Here is a 16,601-nt window from a genome sequence, read left to right on the forward strand (position 1 = left end):
CTACCTTTATCCAAATAACAAAGCATCCCTTGATTTTCATAATTATTGAAATACAAATAACCTTTCTCCATACCATCAAGAAAACCAGTATTATGGTTTATGACATTAGGAAGGCTTGGGGTAAAATGCCTATTTATGTTAAATTGCTTAACCTTAGGGCAGTATATCTGAAGAGCTGATGGAATATCTTATCTATTTAGCCTTTTACGAAATGTGGATTTTGTTGCCTTCACTATGGCAAATGTTACCTGTTTGAAATATTGCAATCCCATTTGGTAAAGTACACTCATTGTGTTGACAAGTAAAGAATTCCAGAACAGTGACCAGTGTAATCAAGGAGTGTCAATATACTTCCAAATTTGCAGTGAACTTTCTTTTAATGAATTTACTAGATGTGATAGCATCAAGACCAGCATTAATTGCTCATGTCAAAATGCCCCCAAGACCATGAAAGTTAGACTTCTTGAAGTACGGAAGATCTATTGATGAAGGTACTACCCAACCATTCGTGACGTTATAAGAATTGATGGAGCTCCATGGCTCAAGCCTAGCAACATGAAGGAATGGAAATGCATTGGGATGTGCTAATCAAACAGTCTTGGTGAATTGCTTCTCTTCATTTTTCAGGTGATACATGTTGCAGCCATGATTTTGTGGACATGGGCAGAGTAAATCATCAAGATCCAAATCAGGTAGATTGCTTTGTCCTGGAAGATAACAAGTTTCTTGAGTGACAGTGAAGCTGTAAACATCTAGATGAGTGAACAGTACAGAATCAAACAATTGATTTGTTCCTTGTAGATGGAAATGTTTCTGGGAAATAGGAAAACAAATCACTCATTGTAGAATTCTGGTTTATGATCTGCTCTATGTAAAAGTTTTATGTCCGTGGCCAAGTTACCTTTTAACCATGGGGATTCTGCTGCAGTTAAGCCACAGAATGACAATGTCAAACAATTCTCATTTTCTCTCTCTCTCTCTCTCTCTCTCTCTCTCTCTCTCGCTGATGGTCATTAACCCTTTGGACTCCTACCATCTTTAACCTTTCGTAATATATATTTTCCAGACCAGGTCCATTGGTAAACTACAGTGTGAACCAGCTGGTGGTTAGGTATAAAACTAGTCCTGTAAAATGGGAACATTGAATTTATGCACTTGTTGGTGGCCCCTGAAAGCAGGGGGTGGAGTCCAAAGGGTTAAGAACCAAAAAAGCTACTTTCCTCATACCAGTCCAAGCCCGAGTCCCATCTAGGATTTGGCAAACAAAGGTACAGACGGCTTGATTACCTGACCATGATATTCCATTACATACATTCCCATATTTAACCACAAAGGAAATAATGGAATAGTTGATGAAGAAGACTTCTTGAAGAACTTACAGTAATGTCATGAGTCTGAGGACTTCTCAATAACAACACTTTTGTACAAGGTATGATTTCAATCAGTAGTTTTTTTAAACAATGATTCTAATCAATTTCAACTTTGTTGGAGCCCTTGAAACTATGCAGTGAAGTACATTTTTGATTTTAAAATAATTACTCTTATTTTGAAGATGAATTAATTGGTTTAGAGACAAATGAAGTATGTATTTTGTTTTTCCAAGCTATTTTCCTGCATCTTGAATTGGGAAAAAAGGAAATTTTGGAATAATGGAATTTTGAAATTTTGGAATAAAAATGCTAATTTTAAAACAGACGAAGCCACTGAGATTTTTCTATACTTACTTATCAGGAGAGATACTGCAGTCTATGATAGTTTTTTTGCTGGTGTTGACTAAAATGAAGGGCAGCTGAATGGCAGTGTTGGGAGGAGGAACCCTGCCAGATTGTTGTTCTACAAGGCGATTTCGTTGAACCAGATTCTTAAAGGCAATTTGCTGCAAAATAAAAGTTTTTGCAATGTACATTCTCTTTATTATTTGGAGTCATAGTCGTGCATTCTTAAATTCATGTTTTCTCAGATTCTTTCTTATTCTCACAGAAGGAACCTTTGAGTAGCTTTACAACCAAGGAGAAATACCAATTAGTTTACATTAAAAATTTCCCATCTCCACAAATAGTGCCACAAAATCTGATTTTGTCCAGCTGATATTTGTAAATCAAATAAATTTAATCAACATTTATATGTATTCATTAAAACTGTCTAATAAAGAACATCTTTGCAATTTTACCTGCAGAAGCAACTCCTTAAGCTGTAACTGCTTCTGTTTTATCATCTCCATTTTCCTCCGCTTCTCCATCTAATCACACAAAGACAAAAGTTCCATCAGCTGCTGGATGCTGCAAACTAATCTGTTGTAATTATTATGCATATAGGACAGGTGATTAAAACTTGAGAAATATCAAAAAGGAATATTTTGAGAAGCATTTTAAAAGAGGCTTATGGAGGGAATTCAAGAGTCAAAATCTAGACAGATTAAAAACAAGATTACCAGTTATCTAGCAATTAAAATTAAATGTGCAAGGGTTGAAGAGATGGCAAAGGACTGGTCATTTAACACTGCATTTAACTCTTCAACACAAGTTAAAAGCTAAGGGAAACTGCTCAATGAAAGAACCAAACTGCAAGACTATGTGAAGAACATATTGAAGGAATACCTTTCATTAACAAGCACTATTTTCTGCACATTGAAGAACAAAATATTGCAACAATGGTTACCTTCAAAAAAAAGCTCCACCAAAAAAAATGCAAATAAAATTTTGGGTTGAGATAGGAAAAAAGTTGAACCAACAACTTTTTTCCCCACAAGGTAAATGGTGAACAAATTTGCTACCAAAGAGCAAAAATAAATAACCCAAGAACAGCTCTTTCACAAGTCAATCAAAATGTACACATCACCAATGAATGGAAGAGTAAAAGAAAAAGGAATTAATATTTGAAGCCCAATAACAGAAAAGTAACTGAAATCTTAAAAAAACTGAACTACGCAAAATAAACTACTAATGCAAAGACAACTACTAATGCTGGAAAAACTCAACAGGCTAGGTGGCATCTGTGAAAAGGGAGAGAGAATTAACATCAAGATCTCACTGGGTATGAGAACCAGAGCGTTAGATCAGATGAAATACACAAACATGATGGATAAACTCAGCAGGCTATGCAGCATCAGGAAGAATTAAACAGTAACATTTCAGGCTCTTTGTCAAGTGCTGATGATGTCTCACCCGGCTGAACCTTGGTTAAGATAACAATACATATGGAAGATTATCAGGATATAAAATAAATATGGATAAAAGTGAGGTAATGCCATTGCAGAATTTTGATTCTGAAATATATCAAAAAGGTAGTAGATTTAACTGGAAGAAGGATACTTAAGAATAATGACAGATAATAATTTACAGAACTTGTATGATAATTATATCCCTCTACTAGAAAAAATAGGAAAAGATCTACAGAAGTGGAAAGATCTGTCAATTACATTAATAGGAAGGATAAATTGTATAAAAATGAAGGTAATGCCAAGACTACAGTATCCCTTTCACTTGTTGCCTTATGTACTAAAAAATTATTTAAATTATTACTTAATTGTGTAAGACAATTCCTATGGAATAATAAAGTATCAAGAATTGCACTGAAAAGTTGACATGGGATTATAAACTGGGAGGAATTAGACTTCCGGATTTGAAGAAGTATTATCTATCAGCACAAGCAAGATTTTTAATCATTTTTGAAGAAAATGGTCCTCCTTCAGATATTAATATACATGATTAGAATATGGCAAGAAATAAATGAATGTATCAGGAGAAAAGCAGATCCATCACTAAAGACACCAATACGTAAAAATGTACTACTGCCTATGAATCTGGGTAACAAAATATTGAATTCATGGTATGACAAAAGGAATAAGATGTTGATGATTGTTATATGGAAGGATCTCATATCTTTTGAACAATTTAGAAATAAGTATGGAGTAGCTAAATTGAACATCCTTCTGCTTTCTCCAGTTGAAGTAAGTGAGATAGAATGAATGATTTACCTAGGGAATACACTTAAATTTATATCTAGGATGTACTTCGCTCTCCAAAATGAAAATACAAAGCCAGGTTTACAGAGATCAAGAGAGAGATGGGAGTCGGAATAATGGAAAGATACTGGTCTGATTGGTGTTTGGATAGTATGACATCAATTATAAATACAAGATACGGATTAGTGCAATATAATTTCCTACACCAATTATATCTCAAACCACAGAAGTTGCATAAATCAAAGTCTGAAATCTCAGAAATGTGTTTTAGGTGTGGGATAGAGATAGGAACATTCTTACATGCTATGTGGTCTTGTGTGAAGGCGAGACCTTTCTGGCAGGATATTACTAAAATATTAACAAGGATAACAGGGGTGCCCTTGGCGGATGGCCTGGAGCTGTATCTTTTGAGCAATTTTATTGAAATAAGTAATAAACTAACTAAATACCAAATTTCATTTGTTAAAATAGCTTCTTAAGCTGTGAAAAAAGTGTTGAGATTACTTGGAAGTCTGACTCCCCTCTACAGGTATCACGATGGAAGACAGATGAATAGTTGTATTCCGATGAGAAATTAAAAAAGCATATAATCTAAAATATAAAAATGTTTTATTTATAAAAATATGCCACTCATATTTGGACTACATAGGGGCCCAAATATAAAAAAGTGCTATTATTATAAAAATATAAGTGATCTCCCCAATGAAGATTTTCTTTTTTAAATCCAATTGTAACCCCTGACAGTGTACGATTTATAGTGGGAAGAGGGAGGGAAGGGGGTTGTTGAATTTTATTACAGAAAAAAAGTTATATATACATATTTATTTAGAAAAAGGAAAATTTTGAAATGTATATTTATAAAAAAAAATTCAAAAAATGAACAAAGGTGATGAACTTAGAAAGTGGATCAGTATAAGGAATTACATTGTTGCGTCATAAAGGCATGGATGACCCAAGGACAGAATTGACTGATGCAAGTTCTCTGGATTTAAATGTTTCAAAAGGGTAAAGAAGGAGGTAAAAAGGAAATGGGGAGGGGAGTGGCATATTTTGGAAAGGTGCAAAAATAATAGGGCTGTTATGATGGGAGACGACAACTTCCCCAATATTGACTGGGACCTCCTTTGTGCAAAAGATTGAGATGGGACAGAAATTTGTCAGGTGTGCTTACGATTCTTCACACAGTATGTGGACAAGGCAACTAGGAGGAGATGCCATTCTGGATCTTGTACTGGGTGACAGGCTCTCGGTGGGAGGAGTATTTCAGGAACAGTGACAGCATAGTTGGTATCGTATTAAAAAAAGAGGAAAAGTGTTGAATTGGGGTAGGGCTGGATACAATGGGATTACCAAGGAATTTGGGAGAGTAAGTTGGGAGCCCATGTTCTCAGGGAAATACCTAGCATGTTTAGGGACCTCATGTGCAAAGCCCTAGATAGGGTTGTCCCATTGAGATAGGGAAAAGATGGCAAGGTAAAGGAAGGAGCCATTGGTGACAAGGGAGATAGGACAGCTAGTCAAGAGGCAGCATATGCAAGGTTTAGGAGGAAAAAGTCAGGAGGGGCTTATGAGAATTATATGGTAGCCAGGAAGAAATTTAAGGAGAGCAAAAGGAAGAAAGAAAAAACGGTGGCAAGTAGGATTATAAAACCTTAAAGCATAATACACATGCATGAAAAACAGAAGGATGACTAGAGTGAGGGTAGGACTGATGAGGAATAAAGAGGGGTAAAAAAGGAGGTAGGGGAGGTCTTTAATGAATGCTTTGCTTTCAGACCTTGGTGAATGAATGTCATTATAGAACAGGAGCAGGCCGAGGTGACCAAGTGCTGGATCTTCTGCAAAATATTTGACAGACGTCCCCTAGACCAACAGGAAGTGAGGGAAGAAATGACTGAAGTGTTGACGATGATCTCTGCGTCCTCCCTGGCCACAGAAGAGGTACCGAAGGATTGGAAAATGGCAAAATGTAGCCCCTTGTTTATGAAATCCTGGGAATTATTGGAGAGGAATCTAGGGATAGAACTGTACAAGCATTTATAGTCAGCATGCTTTTTGAGATAATTCAGAGAGGGTGCAGGTGATATTCCAAGATGATGCCTAGATCAGAGAACATGCCTTGTAGAGCAAGGTTGACAGAGCTAGGGCTTTTCTCTTTGGAGCAACAAAGGATGAAAAGTGACTTAATTGAGGTCTATAAGAATACAAGAGACCTCGATAGGGTGGAAAACTTTTCCCTCATCCTAAAAGCAAATTCCAGAGGACATCTGCTTAATGTGAGTGGAGGAAAGTCTAGAAGAGATGAGAGGCAAATCCTTAAAAAAAAAAAAAAAATATATATATATATATATATATATATTTATATAAATACAGAGAGTGGTGGGTGCTGGGTGCCTGGAATGTTTTGCCAGCAGTGAAGGCTCGGACAATAGTGACATTCAGAAGACTGAAATAGGCACATGAATGCAAGAAAAATGGAGCGCTTTGGCTGCGAGGTTAGGAAGGGTGAGATTTTTTGTGCAGTAGGTTTATCTTGGTCAGCACAGAATTACTTGAGTAACTCAGCCAGTCTTCAGCATCCAAAAAAGCAAAGATATATTGCTGAAAAGACTGGTCGAGTTTCTCTAGCATTTCTGTATTTTTACCACAATCGCAGCGTCTGAAAACTTTCTGGTTTCACTCTGTATAATATTCTAGGTTCCGATGAAGATTCTACATTAATACAAAACATTCTCCACCACCCCCCCCCCCCCCCCCCACCCCATGGAATGAAGATGCTGCTTAGCCTTAGCCTGCTGAATGGTTCTAGCATTTTCCGGTTTTACTTTGCATTTCAATCATTTGTCTTCTAATTTTCAAACGACTGATGTGACTGCGCATTAAATGAGAATTATTTTCAACTGCCAGAATGTATTGAAATATTTTACTCTGTAGATAGAGGATGCATAGTTTGTTCCATGGAGAGACAACAGGCATTCCATTTTTACCTCGAGATTCTGGCACTCTTGAGCTGAGTTTGTAGGAAGTCCTATCCACTTGATTTCTTTCTTCTCTTTAGATATAATGTTCATTGCCATGAGCACATTCAATGCATCATAAACCCGACGTCTTATATTTTTTTGATCATATCCTTGCTGTGGATTAGAGTACAAAACATTTTTCTTTAATTAGAAACGTTAAAACATAATGTTATCTATTTGAATGGAAATGACATTGTAGATACAACATGCCAGTCTACTATTGCCCCATATGTGCTTCTTTAGGAAAACGAGTGCCCCATATGTGCTTCTTTATCAAAACAAGTGCCCCATATGTGCTTCTTTATCAAAACAAGTGCCCCATATGTGCTTCTTTAGGAAAACGAGTGCACTGGAGCTACAGCTATCCTCCTCGAAGCAAAGGACGTTAAAAGGATACTGGAGATGATCATGAAATCGACTGTTTTACAGTAGAGTGAAGATGATCTTATTAGCAGATAATAGAATGACTGTGAGGGAATGTTTAAAATTTTGGACAGAATTTACAAGAGGAGAAAACTTTTGCATACTTATGATCTGAAATGCACTACCTGTAAGGGTAATCAAAACAAACATTACTTTTAAGACATGGGCATTTGAGGGAAAATACTAGGTTATAGGGATTGTTGTACAATGCACGACAGGAGCTGGCATAGACTTGAAAGTCCAAGTGGCTTACTTATCTAGTCATAGAAATTCTAGGATTGCACCCTTTAAGGAACTAAACAAGACTTCAACAAAACCTCTTGCTCAAAACTAAATATTTAATTTAAGAACACACAATTTTCTCCAAAGCCAAGTATGAAATTTTTGGTAATCAGTAACCATTTTGAAATAGCAATAACAGAACTAATCAAACTGCAGATGAACAAAACTGAACTCCAAGGCACCTTGTCTTTATCAAGTGGCTTCTGGTTTTTGGAATATGGTGATTCACTGCACTACAGCCCTCCAGCACATCATCAGTGACAATGTCATGACGACTTAACTGGAGAAACCAGAACACAACTTAAATGAAACTTTAGTTTCTCTTGTCTAAGAAAGTGGAAGTTAATTGTGATATTAACATCACATATGCCAGGTTATCTGGCGATATAATGTGTCAAACCAAGTCTTCTTTGGCTTGGCTTCGTGGACGAAGATTTATGGAGGGGTAAAGTCCACGTCAGCTGCAGGCTCGTTTGTGGCTGACAAGTCCGATGCGGGACAGGCAGGCACGGTTGCCAGTTCATCATTCAAGATGACTGAATGACATTTAAACATACTATTTCTGTAAATGGTGAACACACACACTGAACATTGTTATTCGTTGATAAGTTTAAAGTTGCAAACCAGTCTTTAAAAACTCAATTTCTTTAAACATGTGCAAAATATAGTAAGGAAATATTTGCTTCATGGTATTGTTGTTTAAGCAGTAAGTAACAAAGATGGATGATGTTACACACAGTGATTAGTAATATTGCCATAAGGATTTGTCAAAGTGCAACTATTCATTTATTAATGAATTAAATAACAGATTGTAGAACCATACATCTAATGGCACATCAAGTTATGAAAATTGCAGGCAGCATAAAATTACAACAACATTGATAATTAAATAAATGGTAAAACTACCACAAAGATTTTAACACAGGCACATGCCAGGTCAGTTGGTTTGGACAGAAAGAGTTGATCAGGACAACATTTTGTTTAAAAAGATCAGTGACAATCAAAGCCAGAGAGATTTAGTGACCCATTGATACAGGTCACCAGAATATACTAGTCAGCTAAAAAAAAAATATAATTAAAAGGGTATTCAAATGCTAGCCTTTATATTTAGATGGTTACAACTGCACAAGGGCCTTGTTAAACACAAAAGATGGTTCTCACATCAGAAGATCTCAAAGGATCCTGATAATTTGCTGCCTGACCATTTCAGTGACCATTTCCCTCAAGCTTCTCGCTCAAGAATCCAGCATCTGTTTCATATCGCAAAGGTAACTGTAACCACCTTAAATGGAGTGCAAAACAAGTTCAAATGGTTATCTGGGCTTAGAAGAGTTAAATTCACAACCCAAGTACTTGTTTTTCAGGATTTTTCACCAAGCCCAGCCCTTAAGAAAGTGGTGGTGAAAATTTTGTCAAATACACTTGCGTTACAAAAATATAATGTATTAAATGCAATTTAAGCTTTCTTTCAGGATGTTCAATGGTTGAGAGATTCGACAACAATAATTATATTCTATAACTGTTTGCATTCAAAAATGAACTTTCCCATGTGACCGTAGAGGTAAAATTACAAAGCATTTGAATCCAATGCAGTCCACTTGTAAGAATATGAAAATTCTTCGGAGTAAAGGTATCATAAACAGGACACCCTTCGCACAAAAATGGAAGCAGATATTGGCAATTTAAATCTCAATTTAGTGACTGATGGAAGATTATCCACAATCTTGCTGAAAAGGTGAATTGGCTCAAGGAGTCGATAATTTATTCTCCCTACATTCATGCAATTTGATTCTAGTTTATATGCACATAATTACTTCGATTTTATCAGTTAGCAAATCAAGTAACTTGATTCCAAGCATATCATAAAATTAAACTATGTCTGGAAATTTGGCAGAATTCTACTTTTTCTTCAAACAAAAACTGGAAAATGACTCACCCTTAGTGAACTAATATTCAACAAGACAGCCCAATAAAGATTACAGATATAAACAAATGTGACACTTATTGATCTGAAAATGTAGAAAAGAAAACTCAAGTTTCGGGGCACTGAGAAGGGAATTTTATTACATAGCTCAGATAACTTTTCCAGTGGAAAGAGTAAATGGAGCTGGAAAAAATATTTAATAAACTAAATTAAAAACTGTAAAACAACCCAAGCACAATGTTCTGGGCCAACCTGCCCACCAATAGAGGAGAAAGATTCCACCATGCAATATACCTTTGTAATTCAATTGCACACACTTAATTTGTGTTCCCTTGCAGAGCCCTCTTCCAGCCATGACATTGTGGACTGCATATTGCTGCCAACAATCTCATCCTGTTCAGTAGGAAGAAAAATTAAAAGTGGGTTGAGAAGGAACAAGACAGTTTGCTCATTTTCTTCCCATTCCCAACCCACAGGAGAAGCATCTTGCTTCTCAGTTATTTAATAGCCAGCAAAAACAAATATCCAGCAGAGAGAATTCAACAAGATATAAAGGTTTTAATTTGAAGTTGTCATCTATTGGGCTATGATTTGCTTGCTTACGACACCACAAATTTCAAACAGAAAATTGTTTCATTAACAAATCCAGTAAAATGTTCTAATAAACTGCATACACAGTGAATTGTTTAATGTTCAGTTAATCAAAAGGCCCTTTCAAGCAAGGAAAACACCCGTCTGTAAAGGCACCTAAACACTTGCCTCTTTGAATGTGCTGTGGTTGGCTCCGAGGCGCCGATTCCAACTCTTCTCGGGGAAGGATAATCGGCAGAGCGCTGTGCTCCGCTGCCTGACCTGAATATACAGCCGCTACAAGGGGCTGGCAGATGACGCCATCAGCCCGTGACCCATCTCCCCACTCACGCCTTTCCCTCCATGACCACTCAAGGCAGGGGCAGGAGCCATTGGGGCAGCGAGGGCCATCAGGGGGGCAGCTGATGCTGGCAGTGACAGCCTCACCAACTGCTTTGGTCTTCAGGGCCGCTCGCTACAACTCAAAACGTGGCAGAACAATGGCCGCCTTCCCTACCCATAATCCCCCATGCATTTGGAACTTCTGGGAAACTGGTTCCTGCTGTGTGAGGGGTTTATGGGTAGGGAAGATGACCATTGCTTTGCCACGTATTTATCACAGGTGGCACTGTGGCACCAGCCACCCTGCATCCATCGGATCCAGAGGGCGCTACACAGTGCCGCTTAATATGAATGCAACGCTGGAGCAACCTTTTAGGGCTGCTATCTGAAAGATAAGTTGAAGTTTTTGATCCATGCTTGTAGTCAGACTACAGGAGGAGGCCTGACATGAAATGGCCTAAAAGCAAGGTTGATTCAAATGCCAAGAAATTTCAACACTATCCACCTGCAAACCAGCCAGAAACCAGTTTCTCAATAATTTTTGTCATTATGCCTTTTATCATTTCAGCTAGAACCAACACTTGCTAATATCACCAATTGATGGGAAGCAATGCCCTTGATATTGCAATCTCTACCAAGTCATCTCCACTACTTCAGTGTACAATGATATCCATTTTCCCTATCTATTACCATCCAATTCACAAATATCCAGGCCACACTTTGATCTCAGCAGTAGACTGCCCTCTTGTAGATGATTTGTAAGCAGATGATGCACAGTAACTTTGTATACCCTTTTCAAACACCTATACAAGTGGTGTTAGGTTGGACTTTATGTTGCAATGCAGTTCTACTGCAAATGTATACAATTTCTCAACATTTTTATTCACAAAAATCAACTTTTTTTCCTGTATTCCTTCATTTTGTAGCAGTGCCTTACATTTTCTGAATCCAGAGTTCACATCTTTTGTTGACAATTATACCCAAGGTGACCATCTGGTCAATAAAACCACCAACCTAATCCTTCCCTCCAGCAATTGATCCTTGGCCCCGTAAAAATCAATCAAGGAACTTTAAAAAAAAAATAAACGAAGGCTTAATCTCTACCACACTTTTAGATCCCCATTATGTTCTGGGTGAAAAATATTTCTTCACTTCAATTTTGACATCCATACAGACTTTTGGCACTTCAGGAGAGGGAAAAGGTCCATTTAACACAAGCCCCTTGTAATTCTGTACGCCTTAATTAAAATAGCCTTGGTTCCAAAATTTAAAAAAAAAACAATTTCAGGCTGTTCAATACTTCATGTTACCAAACAGATTTTGCTCAGGTTACACCCTAAAATATTTCAACCACCTACTCTTGGTTAGTCACAACTTTCATGTAATGTAGCGAATAGTGTATTCAATACTCAAGTTGCGGCTTGAGATGCATTTTGTACAATTATAGCACATGCTCCTCTTCTTGTTGAGCTCCCATTTTCCTCCCTTCCCCCCTCCCACCAGAAGTCACCAGCTATCTCAAAAGCAGTTGAAAAATAATTATGAATTGCCACGTTGTGTGCTATTTCACTGTTACATTTACAACTTAATATCAAGAAAGAGACCAAATTCAGTTTAATACATGCATTCTATACTAATGTAATTTACTCTCAATTCACCTGCAGAATGTACTCCCACACTTCAGTGCAAAGTCAACTCAAGCTTATGACTCTACTACCTAGCACACTCAGGCCAGGTATCAGGAGAAAGTAAAAACTAAAATCCTTCCATCTCTCATCAGCACTCACCTCTCAGCATTAACAAAATAGGAGTTGAGGAAGAGCGTTCATATATCCTTCATGTTGGAGTTACAGAAGGCTTTTATTTAGTCAAAACATTTGCAAAAAGTCCTGATTGTAAGACTGTCAGTCACATACAAACTTGAAAAAAATGATCAATTTCTTCCATCAAGATACATGAAAAGTTATTTTGCATCATTTACCACGTTATAAAGTTTTAATCTGCCAAACTTCAATGGTGCCTTACTTCGTCAGTGCCCGATTCCTGGCTGTTGGTATTACTGAATTCTGCCACCAGCTCATCTGCCACTTCATTGTAGGTCGTCGTTCCTTTCTGCTGCACTTTCTCGCAAACCTTCATCGAGAAATGCCTCAATCCTTTGCCATTTTTTTCACCCTTTTTGTTCCTTTTACTGAAATGTAAACAATGAAAATTTCAAAAGGTGTGTCTCCTTTAATAAAACAACATCTCTACTAAACTTCTTAGTCATAAAATAGATTGACAACTTCCACTATTTCCCATTAAGATCGAGTTTGCTAAGGAACAAAGACCTTGGTTGTCCCAAGGTCTAGTTTCTGTTGAGTCAGGATATTGGACCAATATGGCAATAGATCAGAATGCAGTGTGGCCCGAACATCTCCACCTTGATACAAAATGAAAATAGAAAATGATGGGAATGCTTGGGTCAGGTCACATCAGTGGAAAGAAAAACAGCTAACATTTCAAGTTGAAGACCCTTCATCACTTCAATTTGAAACATTAGCAGATGTGGGGTCCAACCCAAGAATTTCCAGCATTTTCTGATTGTATTATTTAATCAAGTTTGAGAAAAGCTGAGTATTTCCAGCATTTCTGAGCGTACTTTAGATTTCCACCATTTGCAGTTTTTAATTTACATGCTGCTGATGGACAGCATGTCAATGAGAAAGAGGAAGCTTCCAAGGCTGGACCATTATGCAACACTGGAACAGAAAGAAAATACTTAGCAAATAATTCTCAGACTATAGCTGGTTTGTCAGGAGCAAAACCTGGCTGCGTCTGCTCACCCAGCTGCCAATAGCAGAGGTCGTTGGAATAGGATGTAGATCATCTTGTCACAACCTGTCAACTGGTGGAGATAGCTGAACCAGTTTATAACCTGCCACAGGACTATAAAAAAGTACTCTTTAAACATCAACCCCATTAATAACATGTTTGAAAGTACCTGGAAAATATCTATGAAATGTACAATTTTTTCCATAAATTTTAGTTTCTAAAATACTCTCCAGGGAGACTGATTGAAAATTGCCAGAACCCCTGCACACCATTTATTTTAAGTTGCTCAAAAATTCATAACAGAAACAAAGAACAGACAGTTATCAGGAATAGCTAAAGATCGCTCCATCATGTTTTTAGACTTTCAAATGAACATCCAAATTTTTGATCTAATCAAAGGACATCCAAAATTGAAAAATCATTCTGTAATGTGCCAATGAACTAGCAGATAAGCAAACCAGAATAAAATTAACAAAGCCAATCAAATTTTCTGAAAATTTCTATTTTTTCCCCAGTTGTACTCAGTTAGCTCACTGAGGTTTGCTCAACAATACCTTGAAAAACCTAGAATTTTTACCACGACATAGGATGAGGGCTGTAGACACATGGGATTGCTTCTTTTACAGTTACTAATCAATACTAGGCTGAAAATTCTCAGAATTTGCTAATGACGATGAAGGATTATTATGCATTTCCAAGGTAGAATTGTGTGCAATTTGCAAGCAATGATAAACATAGAAACCTAGAAGATAGGAGCGGTCATTCGACCCTTCGAGCCTGCTCCGCCATTCAACGAGATCATGGCTGATCTTAAAGTTCAGTACCCCGTCCCCGCCTTCTCTCCGTAACCTTTAATGCCCTTATACTGAAGAAATAGATCTAATTCCCTCTTAAATATATTTAATGAACCTGCCTCTACTGCCCTCTGTGGCAATGAATTCCACAGATTCACCACCCTCTGGGTCAAGAAATTCCTTCTGATCTCGGTCCTAAATGGTTTGCCTATTATCCTCAAACCATGGCCCCGAGTTCTGGATTTTCCCATCATTGGAAACATCCCATCTGTATCCATTCTGTTCAGTCCTGCCAGAATTTTATATGTCTCTATGAGATCCCCTCTCAATCTTCTAAACTCCAGGGAGTACAATCCCAATTTGCGCAATCTTTCCTCATACGTCATTCCTGCCATTCCAGGTATCAGCCTGATGAATCGCCTCTGCACTCCCTCCATTGCAAGAACATCCTTCCTTAGATAAGGTGACCAAAACTGCACACAATACTCCAGGTGGAGTCTCACCAAGGCCCTGTACAGCTGCAGTAAGGTATCCTTGTTCCTATACTCAAACCCTCTTGATATGAAGGCCAACATACCATTTGAATTTTTAACCGCCTGCTGTACCTGCATGCTCGCCTTCAGAGACTGGTGTACAAGTACCCCTAGGTCTCTCTGCACTTCCCCATCTCTTAATCGATTGCCATTCAAATAGTAATCTGCCCTCCAGTTTGTATTACCAAAGTGGATAACCTCACATTTATCCACATTGTAGTGCATTTGGCATTTATCTGCCCAGTCCCTCAATTTATCCAAATCACACTGGAGCTTCCTGACCCCCTCTTCCGTGCACACAACCCCTCCTAGCTTCGTGTCATCTGCAAATTTGGAGATATTACATCCAATCCCCTCATCCAGATCATTAATGTAAATTGTGAACAGCTGGGGTCCCAGTATAGATCCCTGTGGCACCCCACTGGTCACCGCCTGCCACTCAGAAAACGAGCCATTTATCCCAACTCTCTGTCTTCTACCTGCCAGCCAGTTCTCAATCCACATCAATACTTTGCCCCCAATCCCATGAGCCTTGATTTTGGAAGCCAGTCATTCATGCGGGACCTTATCAAAGGCCTTTTGGAAGTCCAGGTACACCACATCCACTGGCTCTCCCCCATCTATTTTACCTGTCACCATCTCAAAGAATTCCAATAGATTTGTCAAGCACGATTTACCTTTTGTAAATCCATGTTGACTCCGTCCGATCCCTTCTCTGCTAGTCATATGCTAACCCTATTACATCCTTAATAATGGATTCCATCATTTTGCCCACTACTGATGTAAGGTTCACCGGCCTATAATTCCCCGCTTTTTCTCTACCCCCCCTTTTTGAATAGTGGGGTAACATTAGCTACCCTCCAATCCATGGGTACTGATCCTGAGTCTATCGAGTTCTGGAAAATAATTCTTAAAGCATCTGCTATCTGAATGGCCATTTCCTTAAGTACCCTAGGATGTAGATTATCAGGCCCTTGGGATTCATCTGCCTTCAATCCCATCAATTTCCCCAAGACCATGTCCTTAGAGATACTGATTTCTTTCAGTTCCTCCCTTGCATTAGTCTCTATGTTTCCCAACATCCTTGGGAGGTTATTTGTATATGCCTATTGGCCTTATCTACATTGGGCTAAAAGCTGCAAGTTTGGGAGATGTTGTTGTGGAAGCTTCTATGAACAGCTCCAGTACATTTTGAAGCAGTACACAGCTATGAGGGTACTGCTGCAGGAGAGAATGAAAACAAAGTTGGTCAGAATGACAAGTGGGCTATTTTGCAATGAGTAGCACAGTTTCCAGTGTGTTGCTAGAGATGCACGAATCCAGGCAAATGGAGAGCAAACCAAAATTACCTACACAGACAAAGCTTCATTGATGTTACTGCATGCACCCCGAACTTGTTGATTTTATCCACTTTCCTGACAACTTCCAACCCGACCTCAAATTCACTTGGTCCATCTCTAACAACACTAGCCCTTCTTGATCTCTCAGACTCCACCTCAGGACACAAACTCTCAGACATTTTCTACAATCCCATCAACTCCCACACCTATCTCAACTACACCATTTCACACCCTCCCCCGTAAGGATTCCATTCCTGTCTCACAATTCCTCCACCTACATCACATCTGCTCCCAGGATGAGGCCTTCTACGCAAGATCATCCGAGATGTCCTCCATCAAAAACAGCTTCCCTTCTATTATCATTAACTTAAGCCTCACCCTCCATTTCCCACACATCTGTCCTGACTCTATGCAAAACGAAGATTCCCCTTGTCCTCAACCATCACCCCACCAGCAACCGCATCCAACATACTATTTCTGCCACCCACTATGTGATCCCACCATCTCCTCCTCCAATTCTTCCATAGGGACTGTTCCTTCTGTAACTCCATCATTCACTCCTCCCTTCCTGCCAATGACCCGCACGGTACCTACC

The 16,601-nt window shown here is 38.4% G+C and overlaps 1 protein-coding gene across 4 annotated transcripts in view; it reads right to left on the reverse strand.

The window, feature by feature from the left end:
- Positions 1-16,601, reverse strand: part of tfdp1a (transcription factor Dp-1, a) — a 56,832-nt gene that overhangs the window by 14,572 nt on the left and 25,659 nt on the right. For all 4 annotated transcript variants that reach the window (XM_069892690.1, XM_069892692.1, XM_069892689.1 and 1 more), the window contains 4 exons: positions 12,551-12,716; positions 6,952-7,098; positions 2,171-2,239; positions 1,725-1,876 (listed from right to left, as the gene is read on the reverse strand). In XM_069892690.1, coding sequence (XP_069748791.1) covers positions 1,725-1,876; positions 2,171-2,239; positions 6,952-7,098; positions 12,551-12,716 — 534 coding nt within the window. The remainder of the gene's footprint in view (positions 1-1,724; positions 1,877-2,170; positions 2,240-6,951; positions 7,099-12,550; positions 12,717-16,601) is intronic.

Source organism: Narcine bancroftii, chromosome 8, assembly GCF_036971445.1.
Source record: "Narcine bancroftii isolate sNarBan1 chromosome 8, sNarBan1.hap1, whole genome shotgun sequence".
In the NCBI taxonomy this organism is placed as follows: domain Eukaryota; kingdom Metazoa; phylum Chordata; class Chondrichthyes; order Torpediniformes; family Narcinidae; genus Narcine; species Narcine bancroftii.